General features: G+C 44.7%; 2 protein-coding genes across 3 annotated transcripts in view; both read left to right on the forward strand.

The window, feature by feature from the left end:
• The first annotated feature begins 976 nt into the window (after positions 1 to 976).
• On the forward strand, positions 977 to 10,556 carry TBR1 (T-box brain transcription factor 1). Its single transcript, XM_004577126.4, has 6 exons — positions 977 to 1,741; positions 2,361 to 2,515; positions 2,908 to 3,029; positions 3,574 to 3,732; positions 4,871 to 4,932; positions 8,016 to 10,556. The coding sequence occupies exons 1-6, from the start codon at positions 1,050 to 1,052 to the stop codon at positions 8,872 to 8,874; spliced, it is 2,049 nt and encodes a 682-aa protein (XP_004577183.1). The 5' UTR covers positions 977 to 1,049; the 3' UTR covers positions 8,875 to 10,556.
• Positions 10,557 to 12,080: 1,524 nt separating this feature from the next.
• SLC4A10 (solute carrier family 4 member 10) overlaps positions 12,081 to 22,168 on the forward strand; it is a 369,353-nt gene continuing 359,265 nt past the window's right edge. For both annotated transcript variants that reach the window (XM_058664557.1, XM_058664558.1), the window contains exon 1: positions 12,081 to 12,231. The gene's annotated coding sequence lies outside the window, so the exon portion shown is untranslated. The remainder of the gene's footprint in view (positions 12,232 to 22,168) is intronic.

Here is a 22,168-nt window from a genome sequence, read left to right on the forward strand (position 1 = left end):
TAAATGTCACGGCAAACACATTAAGGCACTTCTATCGGACAGCTTATGATTATTTCACAACTTAAAAAGGGGATCATACATTGTCACTGCTCCCATGCTCAACCAAGAAACCGAACCTTCCCGAGGTGGGGGCTGGGGTGGGTTGGGTTGCTTCCCGTCCCCACCTCAGGGCTCAGGCTTCCCGCCGCGCTGGCTCTCGCTGGCGCTGGCGGTGCTTTATTTATGCATGTAGTTCCAAAGGTGCGGGGTTGAGGGTGGGGGTGGGGCGCTGAGCACACACAGGACCCGCGCGCCAAGCCCTCCTCAGGTGTTGTGTGCTTCCGTATTAACTGGAAAAGACAGACTTTGGAACTTTTACAGGGCGAGAAGAGGCCACCGGCTCGCGCTTTGTATACTTTGCACTTGAAATCGTTACATTCAACTGAATATTTGGCTCATTCTGATCCGAAAAGTCTCCTTACACCGTCGAATTCCCTCCTCCGCCCCTCCGCTCCAAAGGGTCTGGGAGGGGGCGGCGACGGAGCGCGAAGTGGGGGGGAGTTGCGGTGGGGGGGAGAAGGTAGGAAATGTTTAGTAAACTGCACATCTTTGAGTTTTCCTAAAAGCAGTGGTCACCAAGCTTAAAGGTGACATAACAGTGCTCACGTCAACCAACACACATTCCCTACCCCACCTCACCCCCCAACCCCCAGCCAACAATAAAATCATCCCCTTCAATTTGCCATGATCGTCGCGACCAGGAGCCAGGTGATTATCCTAATTAATGTCTATCTAATTAAATTACTGTCAGCAGTTAACCAATGGCAGGAGCCGTTTCATCGGCTGCACAAGCAGTGAGATCAAAAGTGAGCCTTTTCTGATTGCTGCATAGTGTCAATTGGCCAATCTCTTCTCCCAGGGAAGAAAAAAAAAAGTAAATCAAACCTTTGAGAAGCATTTGCTGGTTGAAGTGCTTTCTCTGTAGTGAGGGGGTCTGTGGATTTCTAGTTTATGATAAATAGGACTTTAAAACCCAGGGACGGGAGGGCGAGTGTTCAGGTTCTAGAGCAATGCAGCTGGAGCACTGCCTTTCTCCCTCTATCATGCTCTCCAAGAAATTTCTCAATGTGAGCAGCAGCTACCCACATTCAGGCGGATCCGAGCTTGTCTTGCACGATCATCCCATTATCTCGACCACTGACAACCTGGAGAGAAGTTCACCTTTGAAAAAAATTACCAGGGGGATGACGAATCAGTCAGATACAGACAATTTTCCTGACTCCAAGGACTCACCAGGGGACGTCCAGAGAAGTAAACTCTCTCCTGTCTTGGACGGGGTCTCTGAGCTTCGTCACAGTTTCGATGGCTCTGCTGCAGATCGCTACCTCCTCTCTCAGTCCAGCCAGCCACAGTCTGCGGCCACTGCTCCCAGTGCCATGTTCCCGTACCCCGGCCAGCACGGACCGGCGCACCCCGCCTTCTCCATCGGCAGCCCCAGCCGCTACATGGCCCATCACCCGGTCATCACCAACGGAGCCTACAACAGCCTCCTGTCCAACTCCTCACCGCAGGGCTACCCCACGGCCGGCTACCCCTACCCACAGCAGTACGGCCACTCCTACCAAGGAGCCCCGTTCTACCAATTCTCCTCCACGCAGCCGGGGCTGGTGCCGGGCAAAGCGCAGGTGTACCTGTGCAACAGGCCCCTCTGGCTGAAATTTCACCGGCACCAAACGGAGATGATCATCACCAAACAGGGAAGGTAATGCTACATTCTTGGATGCCGCCGTTCCTGGCGCTGCCGGGGAGAGCGCGCGCCCAGGTTCTGAATGATTATTCCGGGGTTGGGAAAGGAGTGGAAGATACTCTGGTGCGCCCTAGAGTTGGCTGGTTTTGAAAGAGGGGGACATGGAATGGATAGCTATCGCAGTGATATATTGGTGGTGGTGGGGGACCCCGCTCAAGGAACACGGAGTGCCAGTCAGTGGCCGGAGGAAGGCGCGCGCGAGAGAGAGCAAGAGGCAGAGAGAGAGAGAGAGAGGCAGAGCCCCCGGCCAGCGGCCGGGCGAAGGGAGGGACGCTTCAACGCCCGCCAGAGCGTACAGGTGGAGACACGGTTAGCCAGCCCCGTGCTCCACCTGAGCAGTGATACCTGCCGATTCCCCTCTCCAGCTCACTCGCTGCGCTTTCCGAGTCCGGCTCTACCTCTTTTCCTCTCCCACCACCCCTCTTCCAACCCGACGAGCCTTCGCTGGTCTACGTGTGAGAACAAGTTTTGCTTTGCTATCTGGCGCCCCGCTTTCTCGCATTTAATCTTTTAACATTTACGTTTCTTTCCCCCCACCCCTTGTTTTGTTTCTTCCCTCCCTTGATTTAAATAGGCGCATGTTTCCTTTTTTAAGTTTTAACATTTCTGGTCTCGATCCCACGGCTCATTACAATATTTTTGTGGATGTGATTTTGGCGGATCCCAATCACTGGAGGTTTCAAGGAGGCAAATGGGTTCCTTGCGGCAAAGCGGACACCAATGTGCAAGGCAAGTCCTTCCAATTAACACGTTTTTTTGACACTTATTTAGGTGAGAATGATTAATTAAAGCCTTTGTGGACTGGCTCGAACGGCTTAAAAAAAAAAAAAAGAAAGAAAGAAAAGGGAAGAGAGATAGGCCAGTGACTTCTAAAAGGAAATGAGGGGTACAGACAGAGAGGCTAGAAGGGGGAGGGCTATGCAAAAGCTATTTTAATCATCCCTAGTTAATAGAAGAACGTATGGCCTAAACAGCCCGGTTAATGGCTTCACAGTGGAGCAAGAGGCGTGTGTGTGTGTGTGTGTGTGTGTGTGTGTGTGTGTGTGTGTCACCTACACAGTTAGCGGTTGGGACTGGGCAGTGCCCCGGGGCATATGTAAAACACCTATTTCTTGCTCTAGGAAATCGGGTTTATATGCACCCGGATTCCCCCAACACTGGGGCTCACTGGATGCGCCAAGAAATCTCTTTTGGAAAATTAAAACTAACGAATAACAAAGGAGCTTCAAACAACAATGGGCAGGTCAGTGGTTCGGGTTTCTCTCTCTTCCTGCCCCCTGCCCGATCTCTCTGGCATCCAGTTCGCTAGTTAAAAGCAGCGTGCAAAATTGAATTCATGTTTGCTTCAAGCAAAAAAGACGTCCTCTCCCCAAAACTGCATTCCCACCTTCCGAAGTTACATTCCGTGTATAAAATTGTGCTCCTGGCCCTCCACTCCGTCCAGATTCCGGAGTTTGCAATCTGTCCATCTCTAAGTACTGCCTGATTTTGATAAAGAAACCCACAGGAGCCGCAAAGGTTGAGGGGGGGATTATATTTCTCCTAAACGGGGCACTGGGAGAAGAGCCCTGCCTACTGGCGGTCAGGTTCCGCTTTCCTCGAGGGTCAGTGCAAGGGTCAGTCGGCTCCAGTCGGACAGCCGCTGGAGGGTCGAGCGCGGCGGGCAGGTAGCTGGAGCGATGGGCAGCCGCCTAGCTGGGCGGCCCGCGGCGCGAAGCTCCCGCGCCTGGAGCACTGCACCCGCATTAACACCTCGCCCGGCGCTCCCCTTTTTCTCTGCGGGACAGATGGTGGTTTTACAGTCCTTGCACAAGTACCAGCCCCGCCTACATGTGGTGGAAGTCAACGAGGACGGCACGGAAGACTCCAGCCAGCCCGGGCGCGTTCAGACCTTCACTTTCCCGGAGACTCAGTTCATCGCCGTCACCGCCTACCAGAACACCGATGTAAGCAGGCCTTAGGGCTGGGCGCGCTGAGGGGCCGTAACCGCAGCTCTCCCGCACCCGCCGCCCCGAAATTCAGGGCCCTGGCGCTGGCAGTACTGTGGTCAGCAACAGCTGGCCCCACTGTGCGTTTTCGTCGTTGGGCAAAGCGACTGCGAGGCACCTTCCCAGAATACCCCACTGGTGGGAAAATACGTATTTATCTGTCGCAGGTCATCCGGGCAACCTTTGAGGTGGCCGGGATTTCTGGGGCGTCTTCTTTCGGGAGTTTTAATTTCTCAACCTAGAAATGATAGAGATAGGTCTGATTTTTCTCCATCTCTCTCAAGTCCCTCTTTCCTTTAGAAAACAAGTAGATCTCTGTGTTGTATTGACAAGTTTCGGCATCTCAATTTTTGCAAAAGGAAAAAAGCCTCTTCATTTTTGATCAGTGAAATAAGTGTCATTGTTCTTGGGGACTCAAAAGAAAAAAAAAAAAAAAAACATGTTCGTATACCTGAAACTGCAGTAAATCAAACGACCAGAAGCTGTGGATGAGTTTTCTCACACTTGCACCTCTGCAGTGTTTGCATGTTTACTGAAAACCTCATTTCAGTGGCTGATTTGCCTTCTAGGTGTGATAGCGCTTTCTGTGCTTATCTTTTTATTTAAATGAATATCAAGAGCTAAAGCACTATTTTTATCTTAAATCAAACTTAGTTTTAGTATGCAATTGTGCAATTAATTCCTCGGGTTGTGAATCAGAAACATCCAAGTTTTAAAAAAAGTGCTGAAGCACTTAAAATATATTTTAAAAATTGTGATGAATTCAAGTTCCCTCTAAATAGTTTTGTCTAAATGCCTTGTGTGTAATAACAAGAATTTTAGAAATAGTTGAACAATTTAAAGCACACGGGGAGCTAATTAATTAGACTAAATCTTTTAAAGTACTATTAGTTTTAAAAAGTGTTTCTTTTTATTTTTCTCCTTTTTCTCTTTCAATCCATTCTCTCAAAATTTCCAGCAAGAGTAACCTGACTATTTAATGAAATTGTAGGACTTAAGACCCTGTAAAAAAGTGGCAGATAATGTATTCTCATACACCCGATCTTCCCGTTTTTAAGTGGGGGAATCACAATCATTCCTTTTTTCTCTTTTCCAGATTACACAATTGAAAATAGATCACAATCCCTTTGCAAAAGGATTTCGGGATAACTATGACACGTAAGTAACTTTGCATGTTTCTTCTCCAACAGCTGTCGCACTGGGCTTTAGGTCAAAGGTGGATTGTCATGTACAAGGCTTTTGGAAACCGAAATATGTGAAGACAGAGCTGTTTTAGAGGTCTTCCCTTTATTTTGTGTACCCCACCCTCACCCCCTCAGATGACCTTGTGGCTTGGTACTTGTGTGGTTTTGGTCAAAGGTTTCCTACACCTATTTTTAGATTTCCTGTGACTGACAAAGTTGTTGGCTGAGCCTCTGGGGCTGGCTGGCTGGCTGGCTGGCTGGCTGGCTGGGGAGGTTGCCCTAGTTCCTGGTGCGGGTGTTGTATGTGGCGCTGCAGATGCTCAGCTCAGATTGTCTGTGTCTGAAACGGGCAATTCTGCCTGAAAGTGCATGTGGTTCTGGCAGTTGTTACAGTCGTCTTGGCATATGCGACTTTTATTTACCCATTTCCAAGTTTTGTGTAATAGCATTTCCTCTGCAAGTTTACTACGGATTGAATAGAAGTGTGCCCCCACTACAGGCGAGTTCCTGAGCAGAACCGCTGTTGCAGACATGTCAGGCTTTGGGAAAGATGCTTTTGCTGTGTTATTTATATGCTTCAGAAGAAAAACATCCCCCTTTGTCTTTGGTTTCTATATGTGTTTTCATTTAATGTGATGGTTCCCTCTTCAGATCTCCCTGCTTTGGTCTTTTCTAGTGAAAGGCTGTTCCCCCAGGGGTAACAGTAGGTGTGAACTGAATGCTTTCTGGGCTGCTTCTGGTTTTCTCGTTCAGGGGTCAGTCCTAGTGCCTATGATATGAGATGATGCTTTACAGCAAAATTTAAATCTGCACTGTGGGGGTTGCCTCACTTTTTTTTGGCCATAAAAGGGGAGGGTACATACCTCCTGAATTTCATGGTGTGCAATGAGTGCCTGGGATGGAGCTAGAAAGTTAAAACTGCCTTTAAGTAGGATCAGACCAAACAGGTGGAGAAACACAGTGGTTGCCTCTATTCGATCTCCAGTCAAATAATAACCTTCCCTCTTGATAGTCTATGACAAACTGAAGAGACAGTCATTGATATTACCTCTGACCATCCTAGGTGCCCATCAAAAGTAGTACAAAGGAGGCGGAGTTCACCAATGTGATTCTCCAGAATAAAAACTTGGCTACTCTAATTTTCACAGTCTGCAAAGATGGACTCCACACAGTGGAAAGTGTGTAGCCCAAGAGACCAGGGATGTTGGAGAAGAGTCCTATAGATTTTGGGCTTTTAATTCTGTTGTGAACATCTGTTCAAAGGTATTTTATTTAATATAAATCAATTCAGCAATCCCCAGAGGGTTTGGACCTGGATGGGCATCTAAACTGTATCTTTTGTAGTTTGCTTTTTTTTTCCTTTTTGAGATAATGTGGTGGTAAACAGAAGAGGTATTTGTACCTTGCTAGTTATGTTCCCTTCCTGCCTCTCTCCATTTGTCTGAAACTGGAATTAAATTGCAGGAGGAAAGAAAGCAGAATGGGTCCGTGGAGCCACAGCTCTGACATGTCCCTTACTTTCTGGCTGCCTTCCCTTGGAAAAGCCACTTCCCTTTGACTCATCATCCGTTTTCACGGGAAGCTTCTCTACCTATACAGGAAGACAACTTCAGTTTTCATGATATGGAAGAGCAGAGTGGCTGAAGACACTCTCCTTTCCCTTTTTCTGTTAGTTATTTGGGCATAACTTAATTTTGGAGAAATAGGGGGAAGGCTTAAGAGATCAGGGGGTTCCTCAATGCTGCTAGGCCGCTTACTAAGGGTTCCTCCCCTGCCAAGGGATTAAGGTCTGATAAGACTGAGTTTCTTCCTCAAAACTGCCTGTTTCACTAAAAATTTAAAACATTTATGTGTGAGCTAAATAAAAACGGAGGCATGTGTGCATGTGTATGAGAAAACCACTTCTATCAGTCTTCATCCAATCCCTGGTTCCCTCTCATTTCTAGAGGGATTTTCCAGGCCCAGGGCCTAGTGTTAATATGATTATGTTAGGCAAGATAATTCCCAGCAACACAGTCCCTGTCAGTGACTGATCATCTTTTGCCTTGGCTTTCTCATTCGTGAAGTGGGATACTAATAGCTCAAAGGACTGTTGTGAGTTCAGGAAGTTACTCTGTGCAGTCCTAGAGCCAGCAGGGCCTGGCACATACAAAGCTCAGTACTGGCAACTGTTATTATTGCTGCCTTGCCTGGGGGAGCTTGCTTCCTCTATTTCTGTACTGTGAGAGTTTGCCCCAAAGTTGTTTTTCTTTTTCCCAGTAATGGGTCAAAGGCCGGGCAACAAAGGTCAACTAAAGAACCTTTTCCACTGTGCTAGAATCTTATGGGTAACTGTGTGTCTTCTTGTTTGCTTATATTGTGGGTGGGGGGGGTGAGTGGTTAAAGGGTCACAGCAGACCCTGAGATCCTGAGGCCTCCAACAGCCATCCTGGGGGATCTCAGAAGGCTGATGAAGGCCTCCCTATGATGATTATTACCTGGACACCGGCCTGACTTCCCCACCACCACCACACGCGGTTTTTCTCTAGGGCATTATTAAACACTTTAGAAAAAGGAGGAGAGAAATCACCTGAACAATCAAATGGACTCAGGAGGTCTGAAAAAAAAGGGGGGGGGGGGGTGGAGCGGGTAGCTTGTTTAGAAATTCCACTCAGAAAGTCACCAAGGAGGACAGGCCCAGTGGGCAGATAACAGCTGGCCCCTGGGGTAAATCTGCCTTCCAGTGCACTCTTGCTGGAGCGAGGGAATGAGAGTCCCCTACTGTGCCCCTTGCTAGGTGCCCAGCACAGCTGCAGGTGCTCGGGAAGAGGGGAGCCTTCCGCTCAGTGCCTGTAGGCTGCCAGGGCCTGCACAGAGAAGTCGCTCCCTTTGTAGTTTCTGGACTTCTGTTAAGGAAGACAAGAGCCCATGACCTTTTGAGCTTCTCTGCGTTGGCCACCAGCGCTTGTAAATGGAGGGTGCGGGGCGGGCAAAGAGTGCAGGCGGCCTTCCCTTCTGCAGCCCGAAGGGACCTCCGCGCCACCTCCGGTTCTCTCTCTCTTCCCCTGACTCCCGCAGGATCTACACAGGCTGTGACATGGACCGCCTGACCCCTTCGCCCAACGACTCGCCTCGCTCACAAATCGTGCCCGGTGCTCGCTACGCCATGGCCGGCTCTTTCCTGCAAGACCAGTTTGTCAGCAACTACGCCAAGGCCCGCTTCCACCCGGGTGCAGGTGCGGGCCCCGGGCCGGGCACGGACCGCAGCGTGCCGCACACCAACGGGCTGCTGTCGCCTCAGCAGGCCGAGGACCCGGGCGCGCCGTCGCCACAGCGCTGGTTTGTGACGCCGGCCAACAACCGGCTGGACTTCGCGGCCTCGGCCTACGACACGGCCACGGACTTCGCAGGCAACGCGGCCACACTGCTCTCGTACGCCGCGGCGGGCGTGAAGGCGCTGCCGCTACAGGCCGCGGGCTGCACCGGCCGCCCGCTAGGCTACTACGCCGACCCGTCGGGCTGGGGCGCGCGCAGCCCCCCGCAGTACTGCGGTGCCAAGTCGGGCTCGGTGCTGCCCTGCTGGCCAAACAGCGCCGCGGCCGCCGCCCGCATGGCCGGCGCCAACCCCTACCTGGGCGAGGAGGCCGAGGGCCTGGCCGCCGAGCGCTCGCCGCTGCCGCCCGGCGCGGCCGAGGACGCCAAGCCCAAGGACCTGTCCGACTCTAGCTGGATCGAGACGCCCTCCTCCATCAAGTCCATCGACTCGAGCGACTCGGGGATTTACGAGCAGGCCAAGAGGAGGCGAATCTCGCCCGCCGACACGCCGGTGTCCGAGAGCTCGTCCCCGCTCAAGAGCGAGGTGTTGGCCCAGCGGGACTGCGAGAAGAACTGCGCCAAGGACATAGGTGGCTACTACGGCTTCTATTCGCACAGCTAGGCCGCTCCACCTCACCCGGGCCACTCGCCCCGCTGTGGCCTGGACACCCCTACCCTCTTTTCCCTTGTCCAGCCAGCCCCTTGCACTCGGCTCTTCCCCAGCCTCCTCCTCCCCACCCAGGTCCCACCTTGCGCTCCCCCAGGGTTTTCTTTGACCTTTGACGACCGTCTGCAGCAAATAAGCGCAGGTTTCCCAGTGTGATTTTAACCCCTTCCTTTGCACAGCAGTCTCTGCAATTAGCGCACCGACCTCCAACTTTACAGTAAACGCCGTCGCGTTGGGTTTCCTATCTGCCTGTCCTTCTGTGAGTTTATGCCCCTCACAGCCCACCTCTCCCTCCCCACTTCCGTCTCTTTCTTGTCTTGAAACTCTTCACCTTTAGGAGACCTGGGCAGTCCTGGCAGGCAGCAGCGATAACGACCCGCCACGCCTCGGCCTCCCCTATAACCAGAGGACGTTGACTCTAGAACCTGGACCCACCCAGCGCGTCCTTTCTTATCCCCGAGTGGATGGATGGATGGATGGATGGTAGGGATGTTAATAATTTCAGTGGAACAAAGCCTGTGAAATGATTGTACATAGTGTTAATTTATTGTAACGAATGGCTAGTTTTTCTCATCGTCAAGGCACAACACCAGTTCATGCTTAACCTTTTCTTTTTCCCTTTCTTCACTCTTCCTTTTCTCTCCTCATTCTTTCTCTCTCCACTCTCTCTTTTCTGGTGAGATAAATTAACAATATTTTAAGAAGGTCTGGAAACACAAAATACTTGATAGTGATGGGGTTCTCAATTCTCCTCAATTTGTTGCATGAAATAAATTACTATGCGCTCTAATGTGCACAAACAGCTAAGGAGAATCCATACAAACACCTGTACAGGATAGGTGTCTGTTCTTAGGCAAGTCGATTAAGTGGCATGATGCCTGCAAAACGAAGTTAACTGGAGTTGTATGCCTCCCTCCCCAACCCTCTCAATAGAATAGCTAGACATCAGCAATATTATTTTGCCTTATTTGTTTTTCCCCAAAGTGCCAAATCCATTACTGGTCTGTGCAGGTGCCAAATATGCTGACAAACTGTTTCTGAATATCTTTTCAGTCCCCCCTCCACCTTTATATGCTGTAAATCTTTGTAATGAATACTCTATTAATTAATGATATAGATGACTGAATTGTTGGTAACTATAGTGTAGTCTAGTGAAGATAAATTGTGTGAGTTGTATATTTTACTGCGTTTTAGTTTTGAAAATGATTTTTTTCCCCCACCACCTAGAAACAGCTGAAATTTGGCTTCCTTGGGGTAACACTGGCATTGATGCAAGTAAGACTGATTCCCCCCTCTAAGTCTTGTTATATTTAATAAGGAGCATTAATCCCCCTGGAAATAGATTAGTAGGATTTCTAATGTTGTGTAGCAAACCTATACTTTTTGTATTTTAAAATTAATGTGAAATATGCATCATACACAATATTCAATCTAGATTCCAATCCATGGGGGGATTTTTTTCCTAATAGGAATTCAGGGTCTAAATGTGTGTATATTTTGGCTCTTCTGTAAATCTAATGTTGTGATTTTTATATTTGTTTCGTTTTTGTCTGTGAACTGAATAATTTATACAAGTACACACTCCATTGAGAAACGTTTTGTTTTTTGCTCGTTTGTATTGTCTGTGTATAACAAGTAAAATAAACCTGGTAAAACGCTAACTATGGTGTTTGAAAGCAGTTTACAGTTTGAAAATTATTTAATTATTATAGATGGTTATTTTTGAGGGTTAAGGAAGACTCTTTCCTCGCTACTCTGACTTGGGGTGGTCTGTTTAATGGGAGCCATCTCTTGCTTCCCTGTTAAATTTACTTAATAGCATCATGTTTTCTTCTTATTAGTTCCCTGGGGGTGAAGTTTCACTTTCTACGCTCATTTTTTTTTTCAGAAAAAAATAGACACTTTCTGTTTATTGATCTGTTGCTCTTTGAAGTTGGAAATGATGCTCATGGGGAAAAGGAGGGGGCTCTAAGTAAGGAGTTAAGGATTTCTTGAAATTTCACAAAGTAATGTAGGGGGCATGGGACGAGAAGAGCGGATAATTAAAATGCATGTTAAAATAGGCTGTTGACCACAGAAGGTGTAAATTCTGGTCATACATTCCAGGCCTTGGAGGTGAGTGGTGAATCTGTAAATTCAAGCACAGAACGGCCTACATTTCTTGATGGATGATTTCAGGAGATTGGTTGTAGGTTAGGTAGAAAAGAACCTGTAGGTACAAGCTCACGGAAATAGTGTTTTAAGTTGTTGAGCTTAAAACTTGCTTTAGGGCGATCTCCTGAGTGGGGGATCCGGGCCAGTACTACCCAGGCCGGATCCCAGTCCCTTGAAGTGCAGACCCAGGTCGTCACGCCTCCGCACAGGAGTGTGCAGAGCTCTGCCCTCATCTCCTTGAAAAGCTCTTTCTATACTTTTGTTTTCAAAGAGGTGATCCAGGATAAGAGGCGGAAGATGGCTCAACCTTCTGGCTTAACTAGGCCACTCTCAGGTTATGGGATCTAAATTTACCTTTACTGAGAGATCGTCCGGTATCCCCTCTGCAGTTGGACCGATGTGGAGGCTTCTAAATCCCAATTCAGAACGAAGACTCTAGGGAGCATAAAACTGACTTGCCTCGCTTGGCCAGTTCCGCCACTAGACGGCGTTCCGTGGAGTTTGGTCTGCCACATAGGAAAGCCATGACTGATTTTCCTTTGTGTTTCTTTCTACCTCCCCACACCTAAGAACTAAACAAGAGGTGGAAAAAGTACAAAACACGGGTCCGGTGTAGCCAGCCAGGTAGAGGGCGCTTGCCTGAAACCTCCCACCCGATTCGTGCCGGCCGTGCTCTGCCAGCCCCGAGTCCATGCCCAGGCGGGGCAGGCGCACGTGCGGCCGCTGGGGCGAGGGCGCGGGAGCGCGCGACCCCGAGGGCCAGGCCCGAGGCCGCGGGGGCCGGGCGGGGAGCGCTTGGGAGGCGCTCGGGGGGCGCTCGGGAGGCGCTCGGGAGGCGCTCGGGGGGCGCTCGGGGGGCGCTCGGGGGGCGCTCGGGGGTCGGCGCTCCGGCGGTGCTCGGCTCTCCCACCCAAGGCTCGGCAACCCGAGGCGCCCGGCCGGGCCCGCTGCCTCCGGGGCGCAAGTCTGTGAGCTAGGAAGTCGGTGTCACGTGCGTCAACGAAGCGCCTAGGCGCCGAGGATAGATTTCACAGGAACGTAGTGACTTGTACTGAAAGACGCGCTTGAGCTGATATTAGGAAGTACTTAAAAAAAATCGGGAGGTCGATTCCCTTGCAGTTCTGCCACCATCTGCTGTGTGGACTGAGTCAGCGTGAGGTAAATTTGCAGCCACGCGCTCCTCTCGGAGCCAGTGTATTTTCTCGTCCCGTTAAAGCCTGATCGTTTCTCCTGGCTTCCAAGAAGTCTTGGGTGTCTGGGGGAGAAGTGACACTGTTTGCGAAGCTGCCGCGGCTCAGAGGGAATTAGGGTTTGGGCTGGGGAGGCCCCTGGGAGTGAAGGCTCTAGTTCTGGGTTAGACTTCCAGTTGTCTTTTATCTTTGTAAGGGTAGGGACCAGGTGAGGGACTGGGAAGGACGACGAATCCTCCCTGGAAGCTCAGCTTTTCAGAGTTTTCAACAGTGTGTTTTCAAGGAGGAGAAGGGAAGAAAAACGAAGGCGAGCCTAGCGGCTAGCACTTTATTATGGTTCAAGCCTCGCCGCCATCTGCAGCCTGCGCCATTTTAACTCAATTTAAGGTGATTTGGTTCCGCAGTCTGCAGGTGCCACCGTGCCCTCTGGATCCCTAACCTTCCTGTGGGACTCGGTGTGGACCGAGGCGGGGTGGGCAGGCCGGGTGCTGCCTGGTTCCAGGGCTGCAGCTGCATGCCGCAGGTCGGCCCTGCTCCGGCCAGGCGAGACCGCAGGTGCGCGCCCGAGCCCGGCCTTGGGGCTGGCGTCTGAGGAGTGGGTCTGCGCCGGAGGTGCGGTCTCGCAGTAGAGCTTGGGCCGCGCGAGGCTCTCCTTCGCCGCCGGGCTGGAGGACTGCCACGCCCCAGCTGTCCCGGCCTCCGGCCTAGGTCTGGCGTTCTAGCCCAGAGGACCCCGACTCGGGCTGGCACGTCTCAGAGTGACACCTCACCTCCACAGCCAGCTCCCTCGGAAGAGGCCCCGCGGCCTAGACCTGACCTGAGGCCGCGGCTCGGGGGCGCCACTCCCTGAAGGGTCCTCCCGGCAGGCAACTGATTCCCATTTAGGACAAGCAAAGAGCTGGACAGAACAGCCCCCCCCCCCCCCAAAAAAAAAAACCAAGGTTGTTTCTGTCTTTTTAACATCGACTTTCGTCACCTGAGCTTTTAACGTGTGGTACTTAGGTTATGAAGAGAACTTTCTGAGTCTCCTTACCTCTGGCAATTATGTTTTGTGATAAATCTCACCGCTGAAAGTGTTCACTCCTGTTTCTGGTCATATTGTTTTACCTTTTTAAGCACTGAGGCCTTGAAGGATGTTCTTTCTGTTGAGGATACATGTAATGAATTAATCTTTATATGATTAGAGGCCATTTATATTTCGGAGGAATTTAAGACTCTATAGGGGTATTTGGACAATGTGGAAGTGTTCATAAGTGATTTCAGAAAGGTTTAGCCTGTCCTTAGATCCAGTACTTGATTTGGGTGTGTGAGTTACTTTATCAGGTTAGGGCTGTGGGTTAGGGAAGAGTAGAATCCAGGATCCTGCATTTAAATAAGCCTGTCTAGATTCTCCTAAAAAAAAAAAAGCAGCAGTTATTTTTAGATTGATAGGTAAAAATAGCAACTTTATTTATTATAACATTTACTCTGGTATGTTGGCGGTTGCGTGAGTTTTGATATTTGAAATAGGAATATTTTAGTTTAGTACCTAGGTAATTAGTTTTTTTTTTTTCTTAAGATAAGCAATTTTAGTCCCTGCGGCTTATTGACTTTACAATGTGAATGCAATACTTAATTTCGGACTAAAGGTTTCTTTTTGCAAAAACGAAGAATGAGCCTCTCATAGAAGATAGACACATTAGACATCACATTATGCTGGGTTTAACTCAATTGCTTTGAGATTTGTGTCTTCCAGATTTCTGTCTTCAGCTTGTGTGTTAGGTTGCCACACATTTAGGAGTATATTCACTTGAAAGAAAACCCCACTGCTTTTACAATAAAGTAAACTTGATGGTGTACAAGTCACTGGTCTCATCTGAGCTGATTATGTTCGCCTTGCATGTATTTTACACCCACAGTATGGTTTGCAGCGGTGTTCAAGGCATGGCGTGAAAATTTTGATTTGAATAGTTCCATTAAAGCAATGAAAAAACCTCACGTGGATTAATAGACTGTCTAGTGATGGCTCCCCCTCTAACTATGCCAACTCTGAAATAAATATGTAATCTAGTATTAGGGACATGGCATTTAGAAGACCCTTGCTGATAATATTTAATTTAATAAACATACTAACTGTGACATTATTAATGCAATGAAGCTTGTACCACAAGCTGATTCTTTCAGGTTGTTTGACCTATTGCTTATCACTAGAGTCCTTATAAACATATCCTACAATTTACATCTTGAATTATGTATCAAAATTATAGTGGGCTTCAACTCTTTAAAAATACGTGTCAGGATACTCATTTTATGTACAAAGCATTCATAACCAGGTGTCCTGGCACACCTTTAATGAGGAAAAAGGGAGGGAGGTGAATCTCTGCTGACTTGCTCTCTTCATTTTAGCCAATATAGTTATTTAGTTCTAACCTTTGAGAAATATTTAAAAAGGTATGATTAAATTTTGGGGCAAGAGTTGGCTGCATATTTTGGTAGCATACTAAGTTTTAAGACATGGCAATTCAATTAAACTTTCTGGCTGAAAAATATTGTTTCTATTATATTTGATGTTTAGAATTAATTTATATACATATTTAGTACATTTCTTCATGTTAACAAAAGTATTGTATGAGCAAAAGAATACTGTATGGGCAAAAGCTTTTTTATCACAATCTTATTTCAGGTGCCTAAAAAAAAAATCAACAATGTTGTTTTCAAAACACAGGCTCTTTCTAGCTTACATTGAAACTTTCAGGATGTATTTGTCATTTATTTTACCATTCCTAGTACAGAAGAGAAGGCATTTTTCAATCTTGGGAAATTTCAGAAGCAATTTTTTGGTTCTCAGTTAATTCAGTTTCATCTTAAAAGTTCAAATTTAGCAAAGCACATGTTCCCTTGTTCATGCCAAGTGTGATAAAAAACTAGTCGAAAAATAAAACCATTGCAAACAAGTAGAGCACTGCACTTCACCGCACACTATACAGGCCACATCATTTCTAGGTCTGATGTCACTGCCTGCTGGGCTGCCATTTGTAGGCACATGTAAGTCTGTCTTTGAAAGCTGATAAAAGGCACCTCTATTTCACATATGTGTGTTTTATTTGTGTGTGTTTTAAATATCCTCTTCAAATAGTGGTGTATATACCAATGAACATTCAAACATTTGCCATCTTCTATCAATAAAAGGTTAATCTTTTTAGAGCTCTAGTATATTGTTGTCTATCTGTACTTTAGGAGATAGCATTTTCTTTATAAATAAAATATGAAATAACAAAATCACTTCTCCTATGCAGCATTGTCTATAGGTAATTTTGTAGAATTATAGTTAATTAGTTTAATATTTGTAGTTGCAAAATTACACCATCATCCATTTCCTTTAGTTTATTGTCTTTGAACTTCAATGAATGAAACATATCTGCACAGTATACAGATGCGGTTTAGATCACTTGCAACCATACATGTTGTGAGAACTTTTCAGTTATTGTACAAATTTTTATTCTGATGGCTGCTCTATTGGGAAATTGCTGAAAGCCGAAGCATTATTTCTGACTAAAAGTGTTTTAAAGGTGGCAAGTATTTTTATAAGCTCATGTGTTCTTGGATTGAAAAAAAATCACAACGTGGTTATCATTTTTACCAAATAACAGCAATATTTACCATTCAACAACAAACTGCAATGAGGAAGTGTCTTTTCACAGTTTACTTACTATGGAAAGCTATATATTTCAATCAAATAAAATCTTGTTTTCTACTTTTGTCTTAATTTTCTATTTTTAAAAGAATGACTGTTCTCACTAATTCTTGGAGCTCATTCACCTTTGGGAATTACTCTCTTAATTTATGCTCACATTCTGCTTTGTAGAAAGTCAAAGAAGCATACGGACTTCCCCCTCAACAAATTTGTTCTTTGCTCCTCCAACTTTGCTCTGTTTCTGACACTGATGTTGCCCTTGTTGACTCTCTTGCCAATAATTCTTTTAATCTACTTTTTTCTTTCTTTTTTTTTTTGCTCACATTAGCACTCTGAACCTGATTCTTTTTGAAATCTATGCCTAATTAATTCATTTGTTTATATCAAATCAGTACATTCATATTTTTCCCAAAAGCTATTGTAAAGTCTGAGGGGCAAACATGCATTTTTTAAAAATGTGAATTTCCCTACCTTGTGTTTTAATCTGGTGCTTTCTCCCCCCCTGCATACTTTTATACTCCCTTTATCTCTTGATCTTCACTTTTCTATTGATTCTTTTGTATTTGTGAAAGGATAATATTTTGCATCTTTTGGGTATTTCTGTGTTCTTCTACACATGTAACATTCCCAGGTGCACAAGGCATTGCAGTTTTACTTGCTCCCTCTTGTACTCAAGACACATCTTTCAATGCCTTCTTCGATCCTTTTTGGTTCAGTTTCCTCATTTGCAGGGATATTACAGCCTTTCTTACCAGGTCCACAGTGTACTTTTAGCCAAATATAATGGCCTAACAGACTAATCTTTAATCTTTTCACTATTTCAAATAATAATTAGCTGTTTGGGTGACTCAGAAACAGATTCTGCAATGTCTTCACTTTTCCCTTCCTTCTCGCAGTCGTTTTTCATGGTTTTTTCTGCTTGGTTGTTCATTCTTTCTTCTTTTTTTTTTTCCTAGTAGGTTCCTTTAGGGTTTACTTTTCACAGAATTGGTCCCTCACATATCTTCCCTAAGAAACCTTGCAAGACATGTTGCGCAAGAATAGGGTGGGAGAAAGAAGACCAAGATTTGGTCTTCTTTTTTAACTCATTACTCAACACATTTTACCTATGATGATTTTTTTTATTGTAAATTAAGATTTCAATTGACGTTTTATATTTTTCTATTTGTCCTTTTTTTCTTAAAGCTTTATTGTGATTGGAAAGGCAGATATACAAAGAGAAGGAGAGACAGATCTTCCATCTGATGGTTCACTCCTCAGGTGGTCGCCATGGCCAAAGCTGAGCCAATCCCAAGCCAAGAGCCAGGAGTTTCTTCGGGGTCTCCCATGCAGCAGCAAGATCCCAAGGCCTTGGGCCTTCTACCACCTTCCCAGATTGCAAGCAGGGAGCTAGATGGGAAGTGGAGCAACTAGGATATGAACCAGTGCCCATATGGAATCCCAGTGGATGCAAGGTGAGGACTTAAGCCACTAGGCTACTGCTCTGGGTCCTATAAGTCCTTTTTTAAAGCCTTCTGATATCAGCTCATTACCCTTGAGCTGAATGTAACACAATGGAAAATTAAAATGTGGTTCTAAAAAGTTTTTTTCTTGGTTGATATTAACTGAATCTATTAGGAACATTGCCATATAAGCCTACATATCAACACACTAGGAAGGAAGGACTTTCATGGCTGTACATGTACATACTGTATCTTATTAACTGAACACACTACTATTTACATTGTCACACTAACAATAAAGAACAAAACAAAACTTAGGAGGTTCAGTATTTGTAGATCAGGAGAAACAATTTTACTTGCATTACTACTTCGTTAGGAAACTCTGTTTCTGAGTTTAAACTTTTAATCTTTAACATTCAAAATGTTAATTTTCAATTCTTTTTGCTGTAGAGTCATCTTTCAAAATATAAGCGTGTGTAACAGCATGATGACTGCAGAGAACAAGAACATAAAATAAGGCAAAGTGATAGGGCTTTTGATACTCCTTTCATTTGGCTGTCCTAGATTCTTTCATGAGTAGGATCTTTGAGGACCTTCAATTGGAGCCTAAAGAAGGATCTTCACAATCTCTTACCAGTGAAGTTAATTCTCTTTAATATGAGGATCTTTGGTCTTTAAATTTACGTTTATTTAATTTTCACACTATGTAATTTCCATCTGAGTAAGAAGTTGATAATAGTGCCACCATATCAAAAAATGTTCACATAATATGACTGAAGATTTGTAGTTGGTACAATGGAAATATAGATCAGGGGAGATACCTATATTACATTTGTTTTGAATGTGTAAGTCTCAAAGGAGTCTTCACTGCTATCATATAGTAGAAAATACAGAGGGCATAACATGCTTTGTTCCATGATTTCCCTATATTCATTTGTAAAGTGAGATTGTCTAAATCCTTTACGTATCATTCGACTTTAAATAACTGCTTTTTGTGGGCTTCTGACTTCTATGCAGTTTGGATTAAAATGTTTTGAGTTAGGTGGAACCAGCTCTAAAACAATGGTTTTCAAATTTTCTTTAAACACATTAATAAATACACACATAATATTTACCTTTAGCAATCTAATATACTCATAGTTATTATTTTGTTTCCCTGAAAAGGAAGATCTAGTTACTACCTAGTAAATTTAAATTTAAGAATTTTACATTTAGGGCCCAGCACCGTGGCCTAGCGGCTAAAGTCCTCGCCTTGAGTGCCCCAGGATCCCATATGGGCGCCGGTTCTAATCCCGGCAGCTCCATTTCCCATCCAGCTCCCTGCTTGTGGCCTGGGAAAGCAGTCGAGGACGGCCCAAAGCTTTGGGACCCTGCATCCGCGTGGGAGACCTGGAGGAGGTTCCTGGTTCCTGGCTTCGGATCGGCACAGCACCGGCCGTTGCGGCTCACTTGGGGAGTGAATCATCAGACAGAAGATCTTCCTCTCTGTCTCTCTTCCTCTCTGTATATCTGACTTTGTAATAAAATAAATAAATCTTTTTTAAAAAAAGAATTTTACATTTAAGCGGTTACTACTTCGTAAATTTAAGAGGGAAGAAAAAGAGAGATTGGTCTTCTATCTGCTGATTCACTCCGCAAATAGCCTTACTGGCTAGGGCTGAGCCAAGTCAAAGACAGGAGCTGGGAACTATTTCTGTGGCTCTCACATGGATGTAGGGTCCACACACTTGGGTTATCCTCTACTCTACTGCTTTCTCAGGCTGTTAACAGGTACTGGATTGTAAAGAGAGCAGTTGGAACTTGAACTGACACTTGTTTGGGATGCCACTGCCTCAGGAGGCAGCTTTACCTACTATGTCACAATGCTGGCTTTAAATTTGATTTCGTTATTGACTAATAGACAGTGATTTGAAGCTTGAAAAACGTTGTCATGGTTTGATTATCCCAGGATATCCTGGTTTTCTCTTTATATTTAAAACGTTGCTTTAGTATAGCTTTTCTAGAATGGCAGAATGTATGTGTAAACAAAATAGACTGAATTGCTTCTTATCTAATAATTCAATTTGAGTGTAGGCCATTAAGTGTTATTGGCTGTAAAGAAGGGAAAGCCATCCTTTATAATCTCTCCATTTTGATATGCACATCTGTGTTTTTTTTAATCATTAAGGTATACCTGATTTCTCTCATTCTCTATCTCATATATCCTCTAGCTAATAAAGGTACAACTTACTTCAAGTATGTTTTACTGAAGATGATGGTAATTTCCAATCTTGGGGAAAAAAAGATCCATATTGCAAGTGCATTTCTTAGTTTGAACTGCCTCCTTCTCTTTCCTGACAGTAAGACTAAACAAGATGGAAAGATGAGGATGGCAGCAACTTTTCATATCTTCAAGGTTAGTGGCCTCACATTAAATTTATTAGTGGACTTCTAAAAATTTGGATGCTCAGATTTACATGTCATAACAAAACAATATATGATTATTGGGTGGTGGGATCTATGTATCAGCACTTTGTAATGATTCCTAGGTGATACAATGTTCTGTAAAGCTGAGAACAACTTTGTTTTTATGAAAGATTTATTTTTATCCAAAAAGCAGATTTATAGAGAGAAGAGACAAATATCCTCCATTTGTTGGTTTACTCCCCAAATGACCACAATGACTTGCTTTGAGCCAGTCTGAAGCTGGGGGCCAAGAGCTTTATCTAGTCCCAAAGCTTTGGACCGTCCTCCTCTCCTCTGCTTTCCCAAACCATAAGCAAGTTGCTAGATGGGGAGTGATGCAGTCAGAACAAAACCCAATGCCTATATGGGATGTCCTACAGGTGGAGGATTACCCAATTGAGCCTCAGAACAACTCTATTTAAAAAATTTGCTTATTTAGATTTTTGTTTTTGTTTTTCTTATAGAAGAAAAAAGCTTTTATGTGTGTGTTTTTTAAGTTTATCAGCTACTAAGGATGGCAAGTTATATTTGGGCATTACAACTTTATGCCTAGGGACTATGATCATTATAATATTAAAAAAAAGCAAAATGATTTTGAGATAATTATTTTCAAATTAATTATAAATTTTAAAAACTCGATTGGTTTTGAATGATAGAGACAGATGGAGAGATCTTCCATTTGCTGGTTCATTCCTCAAAGGCCCGCAAAAGCCAGAATTGAAAGCGATGGCAAGAAGTGGAACCTGAGATCTATCCAGCTTCTGAGATGGGTTTTAGGGAACTGCATATCTGAGATAGCACCTACTGCCTATTAGGATGCTTATCAGCAGGAAGCTGGATCAGAAACAGAGGACCTGGGACTCAAATAAGGGATGTAGGTGTTCCAAGGGACTTAACCACCACATTGTACCCATCCCCTCATTTTTAAAAGATTTATTGACTTTGGAAGTCAGAGCTACAGAGGAGCAGGAAAGACAAAGTTAGAGATATCTTTCATCTATAGGTTTACTCACCACATGGCAGCAATGATCAGTATTAAGCCAGGTTTTCATCAAAGTCTCCCATGTGAGTGGCAGGGGCTCAAATATACTTGAGGCATCCTCTGAGGCTTTCCCAAGCACATTAGCAGGTAGCTGGATTGAAAGTGGGGCTGCCAGGCCAGGACCTGGGATGCCAATATTAAGAGTGGCAGCTTTCTTCACTGTACTACAATGCTTGCCCATTTTTGTATTTTTAAACTGTATGACAATATGGTCACTCTTTAGAACAGATAACTTACTTCTTAACTGTAAGAGAAAAATGACCTGAAGTACACTATTGTCTCGCTTTCTGTACTACTCCAATTTATCATGACAAAACATTATTAGTACTGTTTCTGGAAACTCTACAGTCATCCACAAGGTAGCCTTTATTTGGGAATAGATTGAAATTGGAAGGTCATCTGGAAGTATTGCACATTTGTCATCTGATGTCATTCTCCAGAGAAATGGTGCCAAAGTATCTGGAATAGTCCTAATCCATGGAACAAATACATAGTGCTAGGGGTGGACGTCAGTATAAGTAATGCCAACCATGTGCAATATTTTAATTCATTTAGATGGGATTACCTCTGAATATGTCAGATGGAAAATTTTTTTCCCCTCAATATAGGCCAGATACCAGCAGCTTTACTTACTCAAATAGCTTCATAGTCTATGGCACCCTCCCAAGTCATTCATTTTTATGTGGTTGCACCCACTTGAGTCATAATATGAACATCACCCAGCAAACTGAGTCATAAATTAATTTACATATTTTAGAAATTGTTGTATTCAGTATATTGTAATAGAAATATCATAGAAACATTGTGTTTTTGTTTTATGTAGATTTAGGATACACTGGAAGCATGGAAAATGGAAAAATTTGCTTTTGTTATTGCTAGGAGCAAAAAGTTAATCGATTGTTCTTCTGTTTACATAATATTTCTGTATGGAAACATTTTACCATAAATAGACGGTAGGATGAAATCTGTTTATTTGCTAAGAAATGTAACTTAGTATATAAGATTCTAAACAGTTAAAGGATTATAAGGAGAAAATTTGATTAAGTATATTTTGGGATTTGCTAAGTAAAAAATTGTCTTATAGTTTTTGTTATGCACAAGTAATTCAGCTTGTGTGATCTTTAGAAGTCTGCAGGTTCTGGGATTTAAAAATAAAAAAGAACCAACAAAAAGACAAGTTAAAAGTTAAAGTTATTTCTTACACTGCCTACTACCACCTTTCCAAATGCAGTATTTCATCTGTGCTGGAATTAAGTATTTATTAATGTTCAAGAAACTAGGCAGTCATATGACTATGGCTTAT

Source organism: Ochotona princeps, chromosome 5 (assembly GCF_030435755.1).
Source record: "Ochotona princeps isolate mOchPri1 chromosome 5, mOchPri1.hap1, whole genome shotgun sequence".
NCBI lineage: Eukaryota > Metazoa > Chordata > Mammalia > Lagomorpha > Ochotonidae > Ochotona > Ochotona princeps.